This window comes from Cupressus sempervirens, chromosome 7 (assembly GCF_028749045.1).
Source record: "Cupressus sempervirens isolate cs-2001-9-10 chromosome 7, ASM2874904v1, whole genome shotgun sequence".
NCBI lineage: Eukaryota > Viridiplantae > Streptophyta > Pinopsida > Cupressales > Cupressaceae > Cupressus > Cupressus sempervirens.
The window spans coordinates 648086372-648109435 of NC_143124.1; the positions used below are offsets into that span (position 1 = coordinate 648086372).

General features: G+C 36.4%; 1 protein-coding gene across 3 annotated transcripts in view; it reads left to right on the top strand.

Annotated features, from left to right (window-relative positions):
- The window catches only part of LOC149548337 (uncharacterized), a 41121-nt gene that overhangs the window by 12613 nt on the left and 5444 nt on the right, over window positions 1-23064 (top strand). The window contains exon 2 of one of the 3 annotated variants that reach the window (XM_089792415.1): window positions 1658-1842. The exons of the other annotated variants lie outside the window; for them this stretch is intronic. Coding sequence (XP_089648541.1) covers window positions 1658-1790 — 133 coding nt within the window. The 3' untranslated portion in view covers window positions 1791-1842. Of the gene's footprint in view, window positions 1-1657; window positions 1843-23064 lie in introns of those variants that run through there. 3 annotated transcript variants of the gene reach the window in all.

A 23064-nucleotide genomic window follows, 5' to 3' on the forward strand; every position in this document is an offset into this window, starting at 1 on the left:
ATGTAACTGCAATAGGATGATCTTTTGTAACTCATACGGAGGTGAAAGACAATGTTAAAACATTAAACTTCATTTCACGCATAAGACCATTCGTGGGAATAGTTTTGGCTTCTTGGTTGCATTAGAGAGGCTGCAGGTAACAGACGCCAGCAAGCATATGTAACCAAGGATAAATAATGAGACTTATATCAGCGGAGAGGCAACATCGTTGACTATGTAGACTTCTCCAAGTCATGGCTGAAGTCAGACTAACATGATGACACCTGTAGGAAGTTCATTTCAAACAAAGCCAAATGCAAGGTGCTTTGAGACATGTTAGTGCATATATATACAACTTAGAAATCACAGTATACAGAATTTCATATGAAGCTAATAAATTTAACACCTCTTAGGTACAAATCCGGCCTGAAGTTGACTTCTTTTAGTCCTTAAAATTTCTAAAACAGCTCTTCCATCCTCCGAGCTCCATTTTTTGGCTATGATAGTTTTTGAAGTTTTGAACTTATGAACTCTGACTAGAATTCAAACAATTCAGCTGCAACCCCTCTCTATTCCCTCTCTATTCCCTCTATGGGTATTTCTTCAGGCAATGTACGTAGGAATATCCATATCAGAATCCCAGCAGGGTGATTTTGTTGTTTTTATTTTTATGTAATGAAACCAGTGCTTTTTGACAAAACTCATGAAACTCCACTTTTTGAAATTGGCAATTTTGTATTGAAGCTCAAAACATTTCTTTTCAGATTTCGAACTTCTAATGCTTGAGCCTCACTTCATGTGTCTTTTGAGTTGTGTTCCATGATCTTTTTTCTCACCACACTCCCTGATATGGATGAATTTTGGCCCCTCAATACTTTGAAGACTTAAAACAAGAGGGATGCTCCTCTCAATGGACCACATACCTCAATTTGCACTATATTGACCAAGATCTAGGAATATGTGTCCAATTTCCCAAATGGATTGAAGATGGAAAGCACTTAAACTTGTTGAAAGAACTATATTTACATTATTTATTTTCTACTGAAAGGATTGATTCAAGTGCTTCTGCTTAATATTCTTCTCGATTGAGGATTTAGGATCTTAGGTTCTCCTTTTTACCTTTGCAAACATGCAATGCAAAGTAATGCCAGCCTTTTTATAAACAATACTTGTTGGCCCTGCAGTACCACACTACTTTCTTGTCACACATGTATGGGCTGCCAGGATTGACTCCATATATCCATAGACACAACACCTAAACCCATCTCATCATCAAATTTATGGTTAACAACAAACCTTAATGTACACTGCTTAGTGGTGGGCAAATTATCACCTTCTTTGACCCGACTTAAAGCATAAGGCTTGGGGTGTTAATAAGTTTCAAGTTCAATATCACGTTTTCCAACTAAATCTTGAGAGAAGTGAGGTTAGTTCACGAACAAGAAATTCATCAACTTTTACACTCTTGGTCAGAATTTTAATACATTTCAACTTGAGATGCTCTTTTTCTTCTTGTGTCAAAATGTTAAAACTGATCTATTTGGTAGTGCATGACAAATTTTTATTAACCTCGTAACTAGAATCCCTTTTCTTCGTTTGTGTTAACAATAGTAGGCATGGTTGCCTTCTAAGTTCTAACCCATTTCACCTTTTTGCAATGGCACTTTTCTGGATGTAGCTTCGAGAAGGTTGCTTTCATATGGTCATTCAGAACTCAGCAATTACTATACTTTGCATGCTTTGCTCTGGTGGTTTTGGCATTCACCTTCTTTGTCCTTGCTTTAGCTTCTTGTGCCTCTGGGGTGTGGTAGGCATATCTATTGACTTTGGAGAGGATGGTGGACTATCTACTTAAAGGTGGTAAGCGTGTGAACACACTTTATTAATCTCCATATTTTTTTGTATTCTATGATAGGTTGGGTAAAATTGTATTCCGAAAAAATTCTTAAAGTGGTTGTGAGATTATGTAGTAGCTCGCTTCACTAAAGCCATAGAATTCAAAAGACTTTTGAACCAACTTAAAGCATGCTTTGCTAATCTCAATCGAGAAAACAAATCTTTTGCTCTATACCAAGAGAATTGATTAAAATATACATCCAATTGAGCTTACATTCTTCAATCTTTTCTAGATCTCCTTCAAATGGTTGAATCTCAATTCTTGCTTTGGCCTAATACTCCAGCAATCTTGCTAGATTAACTTTCCTATGATGTGGGCTTTTTTTCTTGCTTTGGTGTCTCCTAGGGAACAAAAATTCTCCACGAGAGTCTCTATTAGGCCCTTCATTGTCTTCATTGACACGCGTATACTTGTCAATTGGCTTCTAACTTGAGGATCCTTGTTTCTTCATCAAGGGTTTTTTGAACCAGTTAGCATTCTTCATATTTCTCTTCCCTACGCTTGTTCTTGTTGTGGGCATAAACCTACTAAATTATTCCTAAGAATCTTTAGCTAAGCTACCGATGCTGGTTCTGATGCTGATGCGGGTGAGGGGTGTTGATGCGCGGATTTTTTTTTGTGGGATTTTGGATGCATTTGGGTGCGTCCATATATATATATATACACACTATAATTGATATGCAAACAAAATGAGAAGAGAGCCCAGCTGCAAACAAAATGAGAAGAATGAGCAATGAATAGCCTCTTTTAGGGTTTTGAGGCGAATAGGTATAATAAAATAAACAATTTAACACATGTTTTAGTAAGTCACTTAGGTGACTGGGCGCTCAAAAAATGCGGATGCTTTTTGGAAAAGCCGGATGCTCTACCAATTCTCTTTGATCCTCAGGAAATAATTGTGCTTTCTGACGGCACCCATGCAGCATCCTAATGCATCCACTCATCACCGTCCATCAGCACCCACATCCGGCTTGAAACCGGACACATCGGTATCTTAGATTTTTTTAGTAGGAAAGAACTTGCTTTGATACCAATTTCTTTGGTAATTGAGTGAAACAATTAATTATTAATTTATCATGTACAAATTGTTAGCAAAGGGTCAGCTGCACATTCTAAGGAAAACATTGAATAAAGAACTCAAGGACATTGAGAGCAAGTAAGCATCACAGAATGAAGACACAAGGATTTACCTTGTAGAGCCTAAATTTAAGAGAAAATCCTAGAAAATAGTGAGGGAAAACAATCACTTTTTACCATCTTTGATGAAAATTACAATCTTTGGTTGCTTGGGCAGACAGCCAGCCTGAAATCAACATATTTCAATCCTTTAGATCTCTAAATAAATTTCCTATGCACCAAGCTCTGTTTATTTTTCTATAAAAATGTTGTTTTTGTCTTTTAAACCCATGGAATCTAACTGGAATTTGAATCTCTATCAGTTTTTGCACATGTTAGAATTCCATATTTTTATAGAAACTGGCTCTGAGTTTCAGTCACCTCAGAATCCTAGAAGTCTTTAGAAATTGCTAGAAGAGGAATGTTAAAGTCCTCTTGGTCATTTAACCTCCTTGTAAATCTTTAAGTAATCGAAGAAGAAAAAAATGATATTTAAGTAGCACATTGTGCCATGTATTGGTTGGTGGAGTTGGTTCATCCATCTGTGATCGATAATGTGCCAGATGATTTCATATTTTGTCTTGTTCCCACCCTATGGCATCCTTGGCCTTATCCATGGCCTCATAGAGAGAACTCAGTAGCAATTAATCCCTTTCAATCAAACAAATCTTTAACCTTAACTAGTTTTTTCACTTGGAAATTTGAAAACAATTTTTTTTAATCTAATAGAATACAAAAAACTAAATATCCCAAACTAGGATTTTGTTTCAAATCTGATTTGGGTTTTCAATTTTTGCGATGTTTTTTTTTTCATTTCATTTCAAAACAACATGCAAATATGCAAGAAAACGATATACATTTCCAAGGAAATAATCGATTTCAAAGAAATCTATTGATAATGATTCTGATATAAAACATGCATGGCTGTTACATCAAATATATTGCTGTTACAATGCCAAAAGATGCACAAAATTTACGTGCAAGATACCCACAGTGTTGGAATATTGTGCAAATATGTGCTTTAAAGATTGCCATCACATATTTCAGAGATGTGTTGTCATTTATGTCAACATATTTCTTCATTTCTGCTAGTTTTCTTGATGAGTTTAGTGAGAAGAAAGGATTGGTATGATTACTGTATTGAAAACTGATGGTGTGAAGTTACATGATGTTTCAGGGATGTTTGTAGTTGACTCATGTCAATTTATAGAGGTTAGCATGATGATTTGAGTTGGTTATGGTTGATAGATCAGAGAATGGTATTTTGAGTGTTCAAGAAAATACAACATTTCAGTTTTTTGATTGGTATGGATCCGGTATGCAGCATTTCTGGTGGTTAACCTGGTGGTGTGTTTGGGACATACATTTGTGTCCTCAGCTTGAGTGGATCATGATTTGGTTGCTAGAAAGCTATTTTTCTTTAATGACAAAGATGACTGTTTGGTTCTTCTGATGAACAGTATAGAGATATTGATGAATTCGATGAGATTTAATTTCGCTATTGCTGTGGTATTTCATGGTGGTTGTTGATCTTCCTAGATTATGTTCTATTCAACTTGCTGGTTTGCATTCATTGGTGTGATCGGGTTGGACGATTTTCTTGTGGCCTGTTGGTTTTTCTTATTGTTCTTGGCCGAGTTGCTGGTGTAACATGTTTCAAGCTTAACGGAGAGATTTATGGAGCTGGAGTGTGCTCCAGGATGTTCATTTGGATCCTTACTATATCCTAGCTGACATGCTATGGATCAGTTGGTTTGTGCTGTTATATTTGATTAAATATTTGTAATTGAGGTGTCTGGCCCAACTTGTAGAATAAGTTTGATGAATTATATAATGGAATGATGTAACATCTGTTTGTTATGGATGGATGTGTGTGTATGTTAGTGTGGAAATGGTATGAGTGGAATATGCAAATAAGGCAAAGACTTGATATGTACTTCATTGGAGCTATATTGGCATAAGGAAGATGCTATTAGTCAGTTCATGATTAGTGGATTGTTGTCCATTCAACCTTGTAGCCCTTGTTGTGAATCTTTGAGTTGGAGCCCTCATTATAATTCTTGGGGTTGTTGCCCTTATTTGCATTTGAGCAGTGAGCTCTAGCCATCATGCCTGAATACATGTGCATTCTCCTTGTGATACTCCTAACAGGGTATAGGGTTTTAATAGAGCACATCATCTTGTGGGTTTGATCCCTACCATGGTTTTTCTCCTAACAGTGTTTCCACGTCAAAAATATTGGAGTTATGTTCATGTGTTTTGTGGATTAGTGTTCTCATGCGTTAGATCTGAAGTTTAAAGGTCTAAGTTTATTAAAGGTGCTGCCTTGCTTGTAAAACACACGATTCCACTCCAATATCATCAAAGCCCCTATGAGATATGATCATTTGGAGTGGGATAGCCATCCACACAATTGAACAATGCAATGCACTTATGAATCCTGAAGTGAATCTGCCAATGGGGCTTGTTTGGGTTCTTGTCCAAATCACCAAACCATCTAGGGTTTTCATCATAGGGTTTTACTGAACTTTCAAGCTCATAGAGAAAATACACAAAATAAAAATAACAATTTTCAGAATGCCTTGACAATTCCCTTTTTCCTCCTTTAATAATAGCCTTTTCTCTATTTTGACATAAATACTTTATTTCATTTCCTTCCAAAATGCAACTTTATGTTATAATTTTACAGTTGACATTATAATAAAGTCACTTCAGTAAGTGATCTTTAATAATACGCATGTCAATCAGATTTCCACAATACATATTGATTTCATTTGATACTTTTGGAATCAATTGTGTAACAGTTTTTAATCATCAACGTGTTGGATCATTCTACATAATCCATCATCAGGATGCAGGAGAGCAAAGGAATTGAAAAATACAGATTGCGGACAATAAGATGAATAAATGAGGAGGGAGAGAGAGAAGGTGGACACGTGATCAAGGGAGACAAGAGATCAGAAACTTATAACGTAAAAATAAAAATAAAAGACGCAAACAAGCCCAAAAAAACTAATTAAAAACCACCTAAAAATATAAGGAACTTAACTAGAAAAAGAATATATATATATATATATATATATATATATATATATATATATATATATATATATATATATGGAAAACCAAAATAAAATAATATGAACATCCTATATAGGAAAACCAAAATAAAATAATATGAACATCCTATATAACTAACACACAAAAAAATAAAAGATAATATGAATTGAATTAAGAGAAGAGGATTTAATTTGAAAAATCAATAATAATTCATATATTAAGTCTTGCGTTATCTCATATTTTTTTATACCGAAGAACGAAGCAAAGGCGCAAACATCCAAAATAAAGTAAAGCAAAATCTACAAACGCAAAAAAAATGAGAACAAAAAAGAAGGAATTAATGCTTAAATAAATAATAATTCATTAAATAATGCAATTAAAGCAAACCATGACAGAGACTAATGAATGCCAAATCAAACAAATAAAACCTAAATCAATGCAAATGAACGTGAACATGTGAGAAAGAAAAGAGGCGAGAAAAAGCATGAATGCATGCAACAAAATGACAACCAAAATTAAAGAGAAAAGAGTCAAGAACAAATTAAAAATATAATTGTGCCAACTAAGACTGAAGAAAAAGTCAAGGAGAAGGTATATGAATTTGAAAAGAAGAATTAATATATTAATTAATAATGCTTTATATATTAGTTCTTCCTTTATTAAATTCCTATTGAATTAAACCAAAGAAAAATAACAATTTAAATTAACACCTAAAACTAGAGCTATATAAAAGAAAAAATAATGTGAAGAATTAATAAAAATAATCCCTATGTAAATTCATTAAGTTCACATAATATTTATTTTTATAATTTTATGCAATGTGATGCAACAACATCCTAGGGAAGTCAGCAATCCTGTATGCAGGGGCTTTGAGCTCATATTTGTGGAGTTATGATTTGCACAGTTGTGGATCTGTTCGAGGCATATTGGGGAACCTTTCCTTAAGTGCGCGTGATGTTTAGAGTCATTGTCTTGGAGTTTTAGCCATTTTTAGTAGTTGCTGGTAATGTGTTTCTATTTACTAGTAGAGCTTTAGAGATTGTATTTGTGAGCTTCAATACAAGGGAGTTGGCGTGTGCACTCTTGGATTTGGATAGTTGGTTGGCATGTGGACCTATGTCTAAGTGCGCGTATACTTATGTGGTCTTATGAGTTAGTTATGCACTGTAGACTTTGGGGCCTGTTCTAAGTATTTAATTTATGTTTTGTATTTAATATTTGTAGCCAAGCCGTCTTGTGGCTTGAGGGTGTATTTAATGTGAGTGTTATTAATGTCTATTATGCTAGGCCGACTTGTGGCTTGGTTTATTATAAGTAGGGGGTCTTGTGGAGTCTAGAGTCATAATTGTCATTCAGCATGGAAAAGAGGAGTAGCTGAAGAGCGAAGTTTGAGTAGAGCTAGTAGCTAAGTGTTGGCTTGGGAATAAGAAGGTAACTTGGTAGTTTACGAGCATGAGTTGAGATTCTTCTTGGAGTTCTCTACTAGGTTGCGGATTTGGGCTAGGTAGTGGTTTGGATCTTGCGAGATCTTGCAGAGCTTGTTGTTGTATTTGCTTATGTTTTTGGCTGTAACGCGGAAGGCCTTACAATCGGGCATGTTGGATGAAAATCTTATTATGAGAATTAACATTGTGTGGAGTTAAATTTTAGTGTTATCGTCTATATTTTGTTGTGTGGTTATTTGTTGGGGGTTAGGACGTCTCCTTTGGGGATTCTTTTGCTTTGCATTGCATCAAGTGGTATTAGAGTGAAGGTTGGATATGGTTGATTTGTTGCAGAGGGTTTGCAAAAATCTTGGAAGATGCCTCCAAGACAATTGGACCCTAGGGCGATTGAAGATCTTTGTGATGCTGTGGAAGCAAGGATCTCAACGAAGATTAAAGCAAAATTCAGATTTGAGATGGCGCTAATGAAGAGTGATATGATCGTTGAGATCATAAGTGCTATAGGTGGTGTACCTCGGCATATGGGCACCAAAGATGGTAATGAGGAAGCTGTTGAAGACTTTGAGGTTGTTGGATTGAGTGGCAAAGGTAGAATTGATTGAGCTGAGAGACCTATGGGAAATAGGGCTAGTCACTTTGATAGATTTAGATCCCAGTTTAAGCTGAAGCATAAGATGGACGTTTCTAACTTTTCAAGTACTTTGAATCCTAAAGACCTGATTGATTGGATTGGTGAATTGGAAGAATACTTTGAGTTAGAGGATATTGAAGATTCGCTCAGAGTGAGGTTGGCACAAACTAAGTTGAAAGGACATGCTGCTTTATGGTGGAAGGAATTGCAGTGAGATAGAGAAGAGGAAGGTGAAATGAAAATCACTAGGTGGAAATTGATGGTGACTAAACTGAAGGCTAAGTTCATTCCTACTGATTATGAACTTGAGTTGTTTAAGAAGTTGTAGAATCTGAATTAGAAAGATATGACTGTGAAAGATTACATAGAGAGGTTTTACAAGTTGACTATTCGGTTTGGACATAGAGAATTGTCTAAAGAAAAGGTGGCTAGATATATTAATGGCTTGAGATTTAATATTCAAGATGAGATTGGTATGCTGGATATTGCTTCGGTTGAGGATGCTTATCAGTATGCTTTGAGAGCAGAAGAGAAGCTAAAGAGGAGCCATCAAGGTAATCCTCGAGGGAAGAAGAAGCATGATCACATGGTGAAGAATAAAAAAATTGTTGAAGATGAATTGAAACTTGTTGAATAGAGGAAGAGGACAAACAAAGGTGCATTTAAGAGTACTTGCTATAGATGTGGTGAAGGACATAGAGTTTATGGATGTCCTGAAGTTGGTGACAAAAGCACTGTTGTGGTGCAAGAGGTTGAAGACTTGGTGAATGAACTTGAGCAGGATGGGGACAACTCGCTGCTTCAAAGAGTGTTGCTTGGAAAGAGGACACTGGAACCTTGTCAGAGAAGGAATTTGTTCAAGGCTTGTTTCAGATTTGAAGGTAAAATCTGTAATGTGACTGTGGATGGTGGTGGTACTGATAACCTAGTTGCTAAAGAGATGGTTCTTAAACTTGGTTTGAAGAGGGTAAGACATCCTTGTCCTTATAGGATTGGTTGGTTACAAGATGAACATGCTTTGGAGGTGAGGGAGCAATGTCTTGTTGATTTCCAGATTTAGCAGTAGAAGGATCAAGAGTTGTGTGATATTGTGGACATGACTAGTTGTCACATATTACTTGGTAGACCTTGGCAGTATGATTGTAGACCTATGCATGATTTTGTCAAGAATATGTTTACTATTGAGAAGGGTGGCATTAAGCATTCCCTGATTCCTTTGTAGAATGAAGAATTGGTAGGGGGAACTTGAGTTTTGGTAGCCGAGTTGAATTGAGGGATTCTGAAAGGGTTGGAGATCAGTGTGGAAAGCAGATTTGCTACACACCGAAGATATGTGCAGAAACAAAGTTGCAAAAGTGGAACAAAGGCAAGATTGTGCAAGTTGAAGACTTGGCAGACATGTAGGTAAAGAACCAATTTGGGTTTATGTGCTGAACCTTGAAAGATGTTCTTCCAGCTGTTAAAAACATCTTTTCTTCTCACTCGGGGTGTTTGATGTAGGAGCATCCTAGGGAAGTCAGCAACCCTGTATGCAGGGGCTTTGAGCTCATATTTGTAGAGTTATCATTTGTGTGGTTGGGGATTTGTTTGAGGCATATTGGGAAACCTTTCATTAAGTGTGCGTGATGTTTGGAGTCATCATCTTGGAGTTTGAGCCATTTTAGTGGTTACTAGTAATGTGTTCCTATTTATTGGTAGAGCTTTGGAGATTGTATTTGTGAGCTTCAATCCAAGGGAGTTGGTGTGTGGGCTCTTGGATTTGGATAGTTGGTTGGCACATGGACCTATGTCTAAGTGCACGTATTCTTATGTGGTCTTATGAGTTAGTTATGCATTGTAAGCTCTGGGGCTTGTCCTAAGTATTTAATTTATGTTATGTATTTAATGTTTGTAGCCAAGCCGACCTGTGGCTTGAGGGTATATTTAATGTCAATTATGCTAGGCTGACTTGTGGCTTGGTTTAGTATAAGTAGAAGGTCTTGTGGAGTCTAGAGTCATAATTGTCATTCAACATGGAAAAGAGGAGTAGCCGAGGAGCGAAGCTTGAGCACAGCTAGTAGCTAAGTGTTGGCTTGGGAACAAGAAGGTTGCTTGGTGGCCTGTGAGCACGAGTTGAGATTCTTCTTGGAGTTCTCTACCAGGTTGCAGATCTGGGCTAGCTAGTGGTTTGGATCTTGCGAGATCTTGCAGAGTTTGTTGCTGTATTTGCTTATGTATTTGGCTGTAACGCAGAAGGCCTTACAGTCGGGCATGTTGGATGAAAATCTTATTGTGAGAATTGGCATTGTGTGGAGTTAAATGTCTGTGTTATCATGTATATTTTGTTGTGTGGTTATTTGCTAGGGGTTAGGATGTCTCCTTTGGGGATTCTCTTGCCTTGCATTGCGTCACAATGCTACACTAAAGAAAAGACCTAAAGTCAAAAGAATAACAAAACAATACATACATAGGATGTTATTATTTTATTTTGGTTATATATATATATAATCATCTCCTTTTGCTAATTCTTTTTCTAGTTAGGTTCCTTATATTTTTAGGTGGTTTTTAGTTAGTTTTCTGGGCTTTTTTGTGTCTCATATTGTTAATCTTATATTTTAAATTTTTAAGTTTCTGATGTCTTGTCTCTTGGTCTCTATGTCCACCTTCTCTCCCTCCCCTCTTCTCATGTATTCATCTTACTGTCTGCAATTTGTATTATTCAATTCCTTTGCTCTCTTGCATCCTAATGATGGATCATGTAGTATGATCTGAAACATTGATGCTTAATAACTGTTACACAATCGATCCTGGAAGTATAAAATAAAATTTAATAATACTTATTTTATTTAAGTAATTTTTAATGAAATTAATTAAAGAAAGACATTTTTATATTATTTATTTTATTTGGACAACTTTTAAATAATTGATTTAATTAATTTATTTTGCTAACATTTGGTGACATTACAAAATAAGAAAAAATAAAATTAAAACAACAAAAATAATAATTTGAAAACTTAAGTTTAATTTTAACCTTGAGTTTCTCTTCTATGCTCTTGATGAACACCTCATTAAACATTGTCCTCATGACCTTGTCCCATTCCACACTTTTACAATAAGGAGAGTTGAATCACACATTGTTCACAAATATTTTCTCGAGAGAAGTTAGTGCCCTTGCAATGCTTTGCAAGTGAAAATTGTGCCATGCCCATTTGTACAAGTTCCTTACCTTTAGTGTGCTCTCTTGTTAAGCTAACTGTCCAAGTATAGTTTTAGATAACTTTTGTAACATGTTAGCTTCTTCAACCACACTCTTGATCCAGAGAATCTTCTCAAAGTTGTGTAACACTGACACTAGGGTACATCGGGATGAGTTTTTGGATGGGGGGGCTAAGGGCCTCAATTATGTGACAATGGGTGGATAGGAGGGGGTCTTGTATACTATACATATAGAACTTGAAATGCTAGTTAGGAAATGATGTTTTTGTAGGCAGATGCTGAATTGAATTCTTTTACATAGCAAAATTACAACACAAACTAGCATTCAACATTTAACATAGTAGAGTAGTTACCCAATAGTAACATTCAAAAATCAAAATTCAAATAGAAATTCAAGTACTTGTTCCGGCGGCAACATTGTTGCAAAATGGCAGAGGATGCCCAACACAAGGATGTCCCGGAGACAGGTACTTCAAAGTATATTTGGGGTGGGGTGTGCGAGTCCTCAGGTTTCACTGGTATTAGATTAAGACACTATGTAGAATAGGGGCTTGGAAAAAATGGCAAGATGACTACCGAAGAAGCCTTTGACAAATATGCAAGGCAGTAGGAACTGTAAGAAAACAAATTTTCTACTTGAAGCCACCATAAAATTAGTTAGTCTCATGCTTATCCCATCTATACATCCATCAGATAAAATGCTGCAACCCTATTTTTGCCATATTCTTTTTTCTAACTTACCATTTTGCCTAACTTAACTTGCAGGCATTTTGTCAAACACTTTGTATTTTGACTTGTGGATTGTATTAATTTGCATTGAAGGAGTTTTGTTAATTTTAGGAGGATCTGCTACAAATATACTAATCACTGCCATGTTATGTGGTATGTCTTTTTCAAATGCAACATCCTCTCATATTTATATTGAGCATAGGTCATGAATAGACATGTTCCTTCATGGGACATGTCTATTCGATAATCAGATAATTAATATTAATCATAGTTATAGTTTTATATATATATATATATATATATTATATCTGTTATATATATATATATAGGTTTATCTGACTGAAGCTATTAAACATCCACACTCCCTCTTAGAAACACAAGACATATATTATACCATTGGTAATATTAGAAGTCACACACCAAGGAAGTCTTTGATCAGAAGACTTCCATTATATGATATCATATGAGTATTGGCCTATTAGAATGTTAACACATGACATTCACCAAATACACTTTTGATGTCATATTAGATAACATGAGTATTGGCCTATCAGAGCATCAATCAAATGATATTCACCAAGTACTCAGAGTATTGGCCTCTCAGAACATCAACTAAATGATATTCACCAAGTACTCAATGTGGTAATGGCCTGTCAAAATATCAAGGCGCGATATTCATCAAGTACCTAAAATATATCTATACAAACAACTTGTAGATAGTCAAATTAATGGCATCTAACACTTAGTTGTTGATTTATAAGATAAAGCCTTTTCATGATTTATTTCAACATTTACACAAAATGTATATCATGATACAAATTATTGTAAGGTTGTCACCTTTCAATAACTTCTTCAAATACAAGTGATAATCATTTGGAAGTTGTCACTTCCTCATGATGTACACAGGGGGCCATACACACGACATCAAAAAGGTTTATATGAAGTCACCATGGATACTATCATGTGGTGTTGTCATAACATCCACCATGGAATGTATTAGAGAATAAGGTTTGCACCTCAAACTTATTTCTCATAGACAAGAATGTATTACAAAGGATTGCACTTGGGAAATCTTCGCCACAAAGAAACACTAACATTTTGATATCCTTGTCAAGGTTACTAATAAAGTATCAAAAACTCCATCTGAGTTTGATATCAACTTTTATGACCTCTTAGTAAAAAGTTGTCTCCGAGGGAGTGCCAAACTCCCATTAAATCTGTTATCATCATTCTAACCTCTTGGCAACAAGTCGTGTCATGCTTCCCTAGCTCAACAAGCATCTCGATAGCATAAGGCCTTCCAACCTACATACATGAAACTTTATCCCATGAATCATAGTCCTTTGATTATTCCATGAATCTCTTCACAATACCATTTCTGGAGCAGTTTGAATGAAGGTAATCTGCCTCTATTTTTTGTGCGATGACTTGTGGTTTTAATGACCTCTTTATATGCTGCAAACAGTCTGCCTTCAACCTACTAATCTGAATCTCTCCGTGTGACTCTCTAATACTGATTTCAAATGGCACGAATGAGACGCTTCAGTTATGCATCCCTGTATTATTCTTTCTGTGTGATGTTTGTTGATTGCCATTTTCCTATGTTAACACCATAGAGATCCCTAAGACCGAATTGCTGCGATACCATGTTAATTTTAGGAGGATCTGCTGCAAATGTACTAATCACTGCCATGTTATGTGGCATGTCTTTTTCAAATGCAACATCCTCTCATATTTATATTGAGCATAGGTCATGAATAGACATGTTCCTTCATGGGACATGTCTATTTGATAATCAGATAATTAATATTAATCACACACGCACACACACACACACACACACACATATATAGGTTTAAACTTTATCTGACTGAAGCTATTAAATATCAACAAGTTTAATAAATAATTAACATAGCAATGCCATTTACACAAATTCTATTGCATAATTGCTCTAAAATAATACATTCAGAATTTACACACAACAGTAGTGATATTAGGTCTGTGCTAAATTGTTGATCATTTTGACCTCCTTGATCTGCTAAAAATTCAGCTACTGACTTGTCAAACACAAACTCCTTAAAATGCTGTATGGTAGCTTCGTGTTTACTAAGATCTCATTTTGATGGGTAGTGATAGCTTGAGTCAAACTTTAAAAGCTCCATTGTAACCTATCAGGGTTTTTTTAAACCCATACAAATGCATCGATCCCTCTCTTTCAATTTACACGGCCGCCTTTTATATGAAACATCCAGATTAAAGGCTGCACTGTCATTTTTCATTCTGATAGAAGCCTTTAGGAACTTCTCTAGGCTGTGTTAGAATCTGAGAAAATAGTATAAACTTATAAAGCCTTTAAAGAATATTAAGCTGTCCTCTAGGAGATGTATGACTTTTTAAGGCACCCAAAAGGGTATGTTTGGTTTAAATGCCAACACACACAAACTTATAATACATATAGTTTATTTAAATCATTTCACTTACATCACCAGAGCATACACCACAATAAGAAATTTATTATTTGCTTGCAAATCTAAATAAGTTTGTAGCTAATATATGGAAGCTGACAACTATCAACAAAAAGCCCGACAAAAGCTGTATAATACTGGACACCTTTGGGTTTTGGATGTATCCACTAAGGGTTGGGTGGGTGAATTTAATCCATGAATAATCAAGAATTGATCAAACGAGCTTCCACAACCTCCCTTTAAAAAACAGAGGAACTTTCCAGAATTTATATATTAAAATCACTTTCTAAATAATATTTCTTTTGCCCTATAAAAAGTGATTTCATAATATTGTACATTATTTTTGGCCCCAGGTAAAACATAAGACCCCTTACCCAATATCATCTACATTTTCCTATTCCTCTTGTTTGAAAATTCATTTCAGAACAAAAAAGTGGATAACATACTGATCATAATAACCACGTTTCTCAATAAATCATTTAGAATTCAAACAACTTATAGAGTAATGAAGTAAATAATTTCTGAACTTTGTTGAGTCTTGACAGCAGCAGTGTGACTTATTGGAGAATTTACTTTAGATATGCATACAATGCAACACTCAGAAATAAATCACAGTTGTTTACAGCCAGCACAAAATATATCTAGATTGCATGACCCAAGAATGGATCTCTCCAAAGTACTATGTGAGAATAATAGGAGAGTCACGACCAGGTAAGGAGAATGCAGCATTATTATCCAGAAGACTACGGCAATATCAGGGATGCATCCACACCCAGCAAACAAGGTTCAAACATTAAGAGAGGCCACATGCAATCATTGCTCAGAACTGAATATTCATCAAAACAACCCCTGTAGATTATCATGTGCACACAGGTATACTTTCGGATTTGTTTGAGATAATAAAAATGCAAATAACATTATTATGAAAATTTGTCTTCAAAGGAAGACTTCACAACTTTTCTTGACCTGCAATCACTCCATGGAGAAAGGTTGTGTTCTTGTCCAAAATTTCCTCCAAGGTTTTGTGTCCTCAGAAACTTCACTTATCCTGGAAAAGTAAATGAGGTTTAACCGTTTATATCACTTTCAATAACAATAATCTGAACATGTTCATATGTTCAATTCATCCACACACCGTTCTTTATAAAGACTCCCATCAACCTTCTAGAAGATAGGTGTGTATTTAATTCTCGAGGTTGAGATTAACATTATTAAATAAAGTGACAGTTAAAAATAATTTTATTCAATTTTATAATTTTTGACTAAATTAATTACTATTAACCTTTTGAAATTTATTTTTGTACAACTTAAATAATTAATTTAATTAATTTCACTATCAATATTTGCGGCATTACAGTCCTCCCTGCCAAAAGATTGCTTGCCTCTAAGCACCCGCACCTGCATGACAAAACTAAATGCCAAGACCCCATATCAATCTCAAATTCAATGCTTGGCCACCTCACTATGCTACATATAAGCATTGTTAGCAACAGTGCTCTTCTGTAGCATCTTGTGAAGCATCCCATCAATCATGCGAATCCCATTATCATCATATTCTTCCAACAAGTTCTATTGCAGAGTACTGCTATGAATCCTTAAGATATGATAAACATCTCTTATCGAAACTCCATCAGCTGGTGTCTCATCAATGCTCCAAGACTTGAAGCTGGAAGAAAAATCACATTGACACCAACCTGTGCAATCAGCTGTACTCAATAATGCAAGGTGTGAAAACTTTATATGATGGCCTTCAGACCTCATAGTGTATGCTGATAATTGACCACTTGGATCTGAATATTGGCTGTTAAGATGTTGTCTACTTGTGCACTTTTACCGCTTGGATCTGAATGTTGGCTCTTCAGATGTTGTCTAGTTGTGCACTTTTGCCAATACATTCATCTCCCTAAACCCATGCTATTACAAAGATATGCTCCCATGAAACAATGAATTTCAAACTTAACACACCAACAGATTAGTGGAGGGTTCATGCCCATGGATAGGAACATTTGTTTTTATTTTGACCTCTTTGTGTTCAATAAGAAAGGTTTTATCCACTTAGACTTCATCACTTTTTGGGTTGTCTTTTAACTGTTCTTTCTCATTCTCTTGAGTAGTGGATTGAGATATGGGCTCCTGAATGGAACATATTATTCTTCTGTTTTTCCCATCAAATTCGCAAAAAGTGGAATTTTTTTTTTCTGTTGTGTATCTTAATTATATTCAATAAGACTCTTGTATATATCATAACAATAAATCACATGATATATAATGACAGGATCTTAGCAAAAATTATCATAACAGAAGTAGAATAAAACCAGAAATATTACATTCACAGTCAAAGCTGGCCAACAAAATCTCAAGCTAAAAACAGTATATGATGCTGAAGTTCGATTAATACAATCAGAAGTTAAAAGGATCCCAAAAGCTTATAAAGACCTAAATGCTCAGACTAACCCAGCACAATGAACCTATTCAATCCCCAAGCAGCCCTTACCACATTGTGCAATTAGAAGGTTTGCATTTCCAGTCACTTTTCTATACCAGAGAGAAAACCATAATACAGAAGCAGATAGACTAAATATATTGGAAATGAATCACTCAAACCTGTTAGTGTAGTTTTTTAATTTTCCTATTTTGCTAGGTTTTTCCTACGCTTTTAATAATCTCGCTTAGGTTAATAAAGCATGTCTTATTAGGTGAATGGTTGTGAGGTGTCACCTTCCTACATGTGAGCATCCATTAGCTATCTTGGGAAGATACTTTGCTATCTTTAGTCCGATAGATGGTTGCTCCTCATTGGTTGGTGTTGCCACCTCCTCCCTCTTCCTAGCCTATATAAGCATGCTACCTGGCTTGTATTTGTATCTCTTGTTTTTGCATCCTCTTAATGCTATTTTGCTTCCAGCATTTGCATTACTCTCTTGGAGACTAACTGTATGATGCTATTTTGATTTTGTATCATTTGCATTCATAGTTTAGATATTTACTCTTTGCACTAGTTTTCTGGGTTATTAATCTTTTCAGATTCTAACATGGTATTAGAGCTTTTCTATGTGCAAGAGTAGATTTTAGTTTCCTTATTTGAGAGATTTGGGGGGGGGGGCAAATAAATTTTATTGTAGTTTTTTGAAAAACGAAGTATGCTCTTCTCTTGCATCTTTGGATGATCCTGAGAATCAGAAAAGTTTTGACAAAAAACACTTTCTGGGTTTTGTTCGCAGCCTCGAAAAACCATCTGGGTATCTTTTAGATTTTGCATGCAAGCTGTATATTTTTCAGAATCGAGCATGCAAAGCTGCAGCCATACCCCTCTCCGTTGGCGGTCGCAGATTTGAATGCAATTTTTCTTCAAATCAGGGGATCAGCGAATTTTCGGAGCACTTTGGGCCCAAACGGACATCACCATTGGATCCGGAAGGCCGTTTGCAGTCAGGATTCATATAAAACTTTTCGATTTTGGAGACAGAGCTCCGGGAGGCAAAAATTTTTCCAGGTCATTTCCATACGGATCTCTGAGCGGGAAAATTAAAAAAAAAAAAAGGTTTTAGGGCGCTCAGTCGGGCGGCCACCCAGCGGCCACCGCCGCACCACCTAGCGGCCGCCGCCGCGCAGCTCGCCGGTCGTTGCCACCGGCAGCGCCGCCGCTGGGCCGCTGCGGCTCGGCGCCGCCCGCGGGCCACTCCGGCGCCACCTTTCCGCCCTCCTTCGTCGGTTGCTCCTCCTGGTTCCGCTGCCTCCGCTCAGCCCGCCTCCACTCCGACAGTCTGCAGCGTTCTACCGCGTCAGCGCCACTGCCAGCGTGACACGTGGCAGGCGTGCCACGTGGCACATTGCCATGTGGGCCCTGCCACATCATCTGCCCGCCACGTGGCACTGCCACGTGGCTTTTTTTGCTGCGACGGTTGACGGGCCGTCAAATTTATTCCCCTCAAATGCTGACGTCAGCGGTGTGTCATCATCCTTGCTTGCACTCTCCTTCTATTTGGTTTTGGACCTACTTGTGGTTTTTTGGCCATAACTTTTGCATACGGAAGTATTTTTCCGATCCGAAAGAAGCGTCGGAAAGCTGGTTCCGAGACGGAGATGCTGGTATAGGTGTTTTTGATTTTTGATGCAGTTTGGTTGCCTGTCATGGCAGTCGAAGCTGGATGTTCTATTTTGCACTCCTAGAGGCGTATCTTGAGCTTCCGATCTCCAATTTTGGACTTCTTTATATCATTGGAAAGCTCTTTCTGTGCTCTTTCCAGTGATGCTGGTTGTTGTTCCAGATTCTGTTCTAGACACATCCTATTCAGTCTTTTGCATTTTAGCATTCTGGTGGATATTCTGTTTGTTTCAGCTCCGGAGATCGATTTTGTTGCTTCAGTTGCTTCGTTTTGGGCTTTTACCTTCTGTTGTTTCAGCGTTATGTCTTTTCTGATCATTGTTGATATTCACTGTAAGCATCTTTATGCAACGCACTGAGATAAAGTGCCACTCTTGTGTTTCAGGATCCTTTTCATCATTGTGATTTGTTGTACTCGCACTATTATATAAAGTGCCATGGGGGGGATAGTTGTTTGCCGCTTATAGGCCCTCTTTCTCTAATTCCTCATGCAGTGTCAACGACACATGCCTTTATTTGTGTTTGTACCTCACTCTCGATGAGTTTGGCTCCTGTGTTGTAGGAGATTTTTGGCCCATCTTTTCAGCTGCCTGTCACCTCACCTACCTTAAGGGGAGGTTATATTGTTGTTCTATGCTTCTTTGGTTGATGGTTCGTGCCTTCTATTTCCATGGAGGTTCCTTTGGTGGATGGTTCGTGCCTTCTATTTCCATGGAGGTTCTACAGATCAGCATTTTGACAGAGTTTTGCGGTTCTTCATGCTTCAGTGATGCTGCTTCTTCATGATCACTCCTTGTTCCTATTTTAGGGGACAATTTCCCTAGCAGGAGACTTCTTCAGTTCTTCACTAGGTTCTTACCTCTTTTTGGGGGAGGGTTTTTCCCATGTGGTTTTCTCTCTTTCCCCGCTTTCAGAGGTTGCATCTTCTTGCATTGTACTTGGGTACCTAACATGGCCTCGTTGCCGGGACCCATTTCTACATCCACCTAAGCTTCGCTTATGGGGGGGTGTTAGTGTAGTTTTTTAATTTTCCTATTTTGCTAGGTTTTTCCTACACTTTTAATAATCTCGCTTAGGTTAATAAAGTATGTCTTATTAGGTGAATGGTTGTGAGGTGTCACCTTCCTACATGTGAGCATCCATTAGCTATCTTGGGAAGATACTTTGCTATCTTTAGTCCGATAGATGGTTGCTCCTCATTGGTTGGTGTTGCCACCTCCTCTCTCTTCCTAGCCTATATAAGCATGCTACCTGGCTTGTATTTGTATCTCTTGTTTTTGCATCCTCTTAATGCTATTTTGCTTCCAGCATTTGCATTACTCTCTTGGAGACTAACTGTATGATGCTATTTTGATTTTGTATCATTTGCATTCATAGTTTAGATATTTACTCTTTGCACTAGTTTTCTGGGTTATTAATCTTTTCAGATTCTAACAAAACCACAGTGGACTTTGCATAATCACGCAATACTGAATACACAAGATATATGATCTGATACCTGCAAGAATGAGCTATACTGAATATTATGATATTGCTATCAGGATTTAACTGTGTGATTTTGGAGTCAAACTCATTGACCCATGTTTCATGAGTAGTGATTCAACATGAATCCATCTCTCATGAGAATAAATGGAACACTTAGCACTCATTGGATCTAGGTGATGCTCACAAGGGTGAAGCACCGGGATTTCCCGAGAGGTCACCCATCCCAGTACTACTCCAGCCTGAGCGCGCTTAACTACAGAGTTTCCTCCATGGTGAAACCCAAAGCTTGCAACACCATTTGCAAAACCTTCACCAAGTGTTGTGCCTTATGAACCATTCATTTGAAAGCCCCTTAAGCTCATCAATTGATAAGTAGGAGATAATTTCCACAGCAAGTTAAATTATGATATTGCTATCAGGATTTAATTGTGTGATTTTGGAGTCAAACTCATTGACCCATGTTTCATGAGTAGTGATTCAACATGAATCCATCTCTCATGAGAATAAATGGAACACTTAGCACTCATTGGATCTAGGTGATGCTCACAAGGATGTAGTTAAGCGTGCTCAGGCTAGAGTAGTACTGGGATGGGTGACCTCCTGGAAAGTCCCGGTGCTTCACCCTTGTGAACATCACCTAGATCCAATGAGTGCTAAGTGTTCCATTTATTCTCATGAGAGATGGATTCATGTTGAATCACTACTCATGAAACATGGGTCAATGAGTTTGACTCCAAAATATCATAGTGAAATCCTAATAGCAATATGATAATTTGACTTGCTGTGTAAATTATCTCCTACTATACTGAATAATCAAATATATGTACCTCACACAAAAATCTATATGATGCACATATATAATTAAACCACTGACAATAATTCTGAAGCACCACAGAAAACAATCCAATAACTCTCGACTCATTTATCTCCTCTATCTTTTCTCATGCATTGAGCAACATATAAATTGACTACCGTAAAAAAAAAAAATACTGATCAACATTAGTGCAGATATTCACTATACAAAGTATCAATGAAGACTCAGCACCAACCTTTGACTCCTTTCCAGAAGCAAGATAAACAAAACAATAGATAGTCTGCTAACTACGGCAAGTCACATGAATGATAAGACATCCGGTAAAACAAAAGTGTCTCGATGCAAAGAGAGAGCGAAGAGAAATTGATAAGCATGGCCAAGACACGATACTGATTCTAAAAAAAATAGTTGGGTGCTTCAAAAGATATCCCCTTCCACTCACGACTTGAAATAAATAAGAGAAGATGTGACTTCTTGGCTTCTGCCGGTTTACAAGATTATAAACCATTCAAATTTCCAGGTGACAATCGGTTAAAAGAAAAGAATATCAAAAAGAAAAGATTAGAGTTGGAAGAGAAGTTGGAAAGATTAAAAGACAACTCAAATTGCCAAATATTAAATTGATTTATCATGCCAAGTGATAATTGGTTAAAAGCAAGAATATTAAAATAAAAAGCATGGAAAGAGAGTTGGAAGATTATAATTCGAAAATCATAATAATTCAAATGTTATTATAATTTGAATATTATTATAATCTTATATGTACATATAAACATCACTCTATTAAATTATTAAATTATAATGGTGCCAAATCATTTTTATATTATATGCACGTATATAAATTAGAATAATATGGTGAAAGATAAATTAAAATCCTTTGAGATATGTTTTATATTTTAACTTAGTTATTTTAATATTTATTTAAATAACTCATGCGGGTCCCACAGATGTATCCTGTTTCAAGTTGCTAGGTCCTCTACTCATCTGCCCAGTGATGGTGATGCTCGTGCCTAATTCTTTTCTGACAATGCTTTCCTCCTCTTCGACATGTTTCCTGCAAGGAAATTCCCTGCAGTTAAATTATATTATTATAATAAATTATTTAATCATAATTAATCATAACGGTTAACCATCTTCTCAATTTTCATAAATTCGTGATTAACGACCAACTAGCATGTTATCTTCACTTGAAATCATAACGACTAACTATCTTACCATTTCGCCAGATTATAACAAATTAAACTACCAACTCTTCATGTGAACCTCAACAGCTATATTTCAAATTAGGTCAAAATTTGGGATGTAACATTTACCAAAGCCCTCTTGGTTTACTTGGTTGCTTGTACCTAGCAACCTAGTTTCACTATCAATGCCTTCTCCTAAAACAAGAGGGTTTCTTGGTTCTTCTATGTAAGTGCCCTGTTGTCCCTAGGAGCTAGTTATATGGTCAACTCTAGGGCAGCCTACTTACATAATCCTCTTATAACCCTCCTCTTACACCCCAGGTCCCTCTTACAAGATGGGGTTAAGACATTTAGGCATATGTTACATTCTATCATGTGAACATACAGTTAAGCATTATATATATATATATATATATATATATATATATATGTCATTTTGAATTTTTTGTTTTTTTCTATTTTCTTAAATTGTTAGAAAGGGTTTGTAATTAGTTGATTTTAGTTTGTTGTCACAAAAAATGAGCACTCATAGCCATGATAACATGAAGGCAATGACAAAGTTGAGGCAAATAGAATAAGATCTTTCTTCTCATTCTACAAATTCTCACTTGGGTTCTATTGGAACTCCACATAACCATTTGCAAGCCCTTCGTCCTGTATTCAAAAATTTGCAAAAGCCCATATCAATCCCTAAAAAACTAGCTTCAACTTGCCATCAATTTAAGCATTAAAGGGGAAGCAGACATTAATTATGTCATATTTGCAACACTACTCATCATGGGAGTTATAGTAGGGTTACACACCATTTATTGGGTGAGAGTAGCCATGGAGTTAGAATTTGTAAAGATATAAAATTGGAACAAGTAGTTGAAACAGTGAAGTTGGTTGGGGGAAAAAGGAAAAATATTATACTACTACAAAGAGCAAGAAACATGTTCATCCAAAACACAACAATCTAC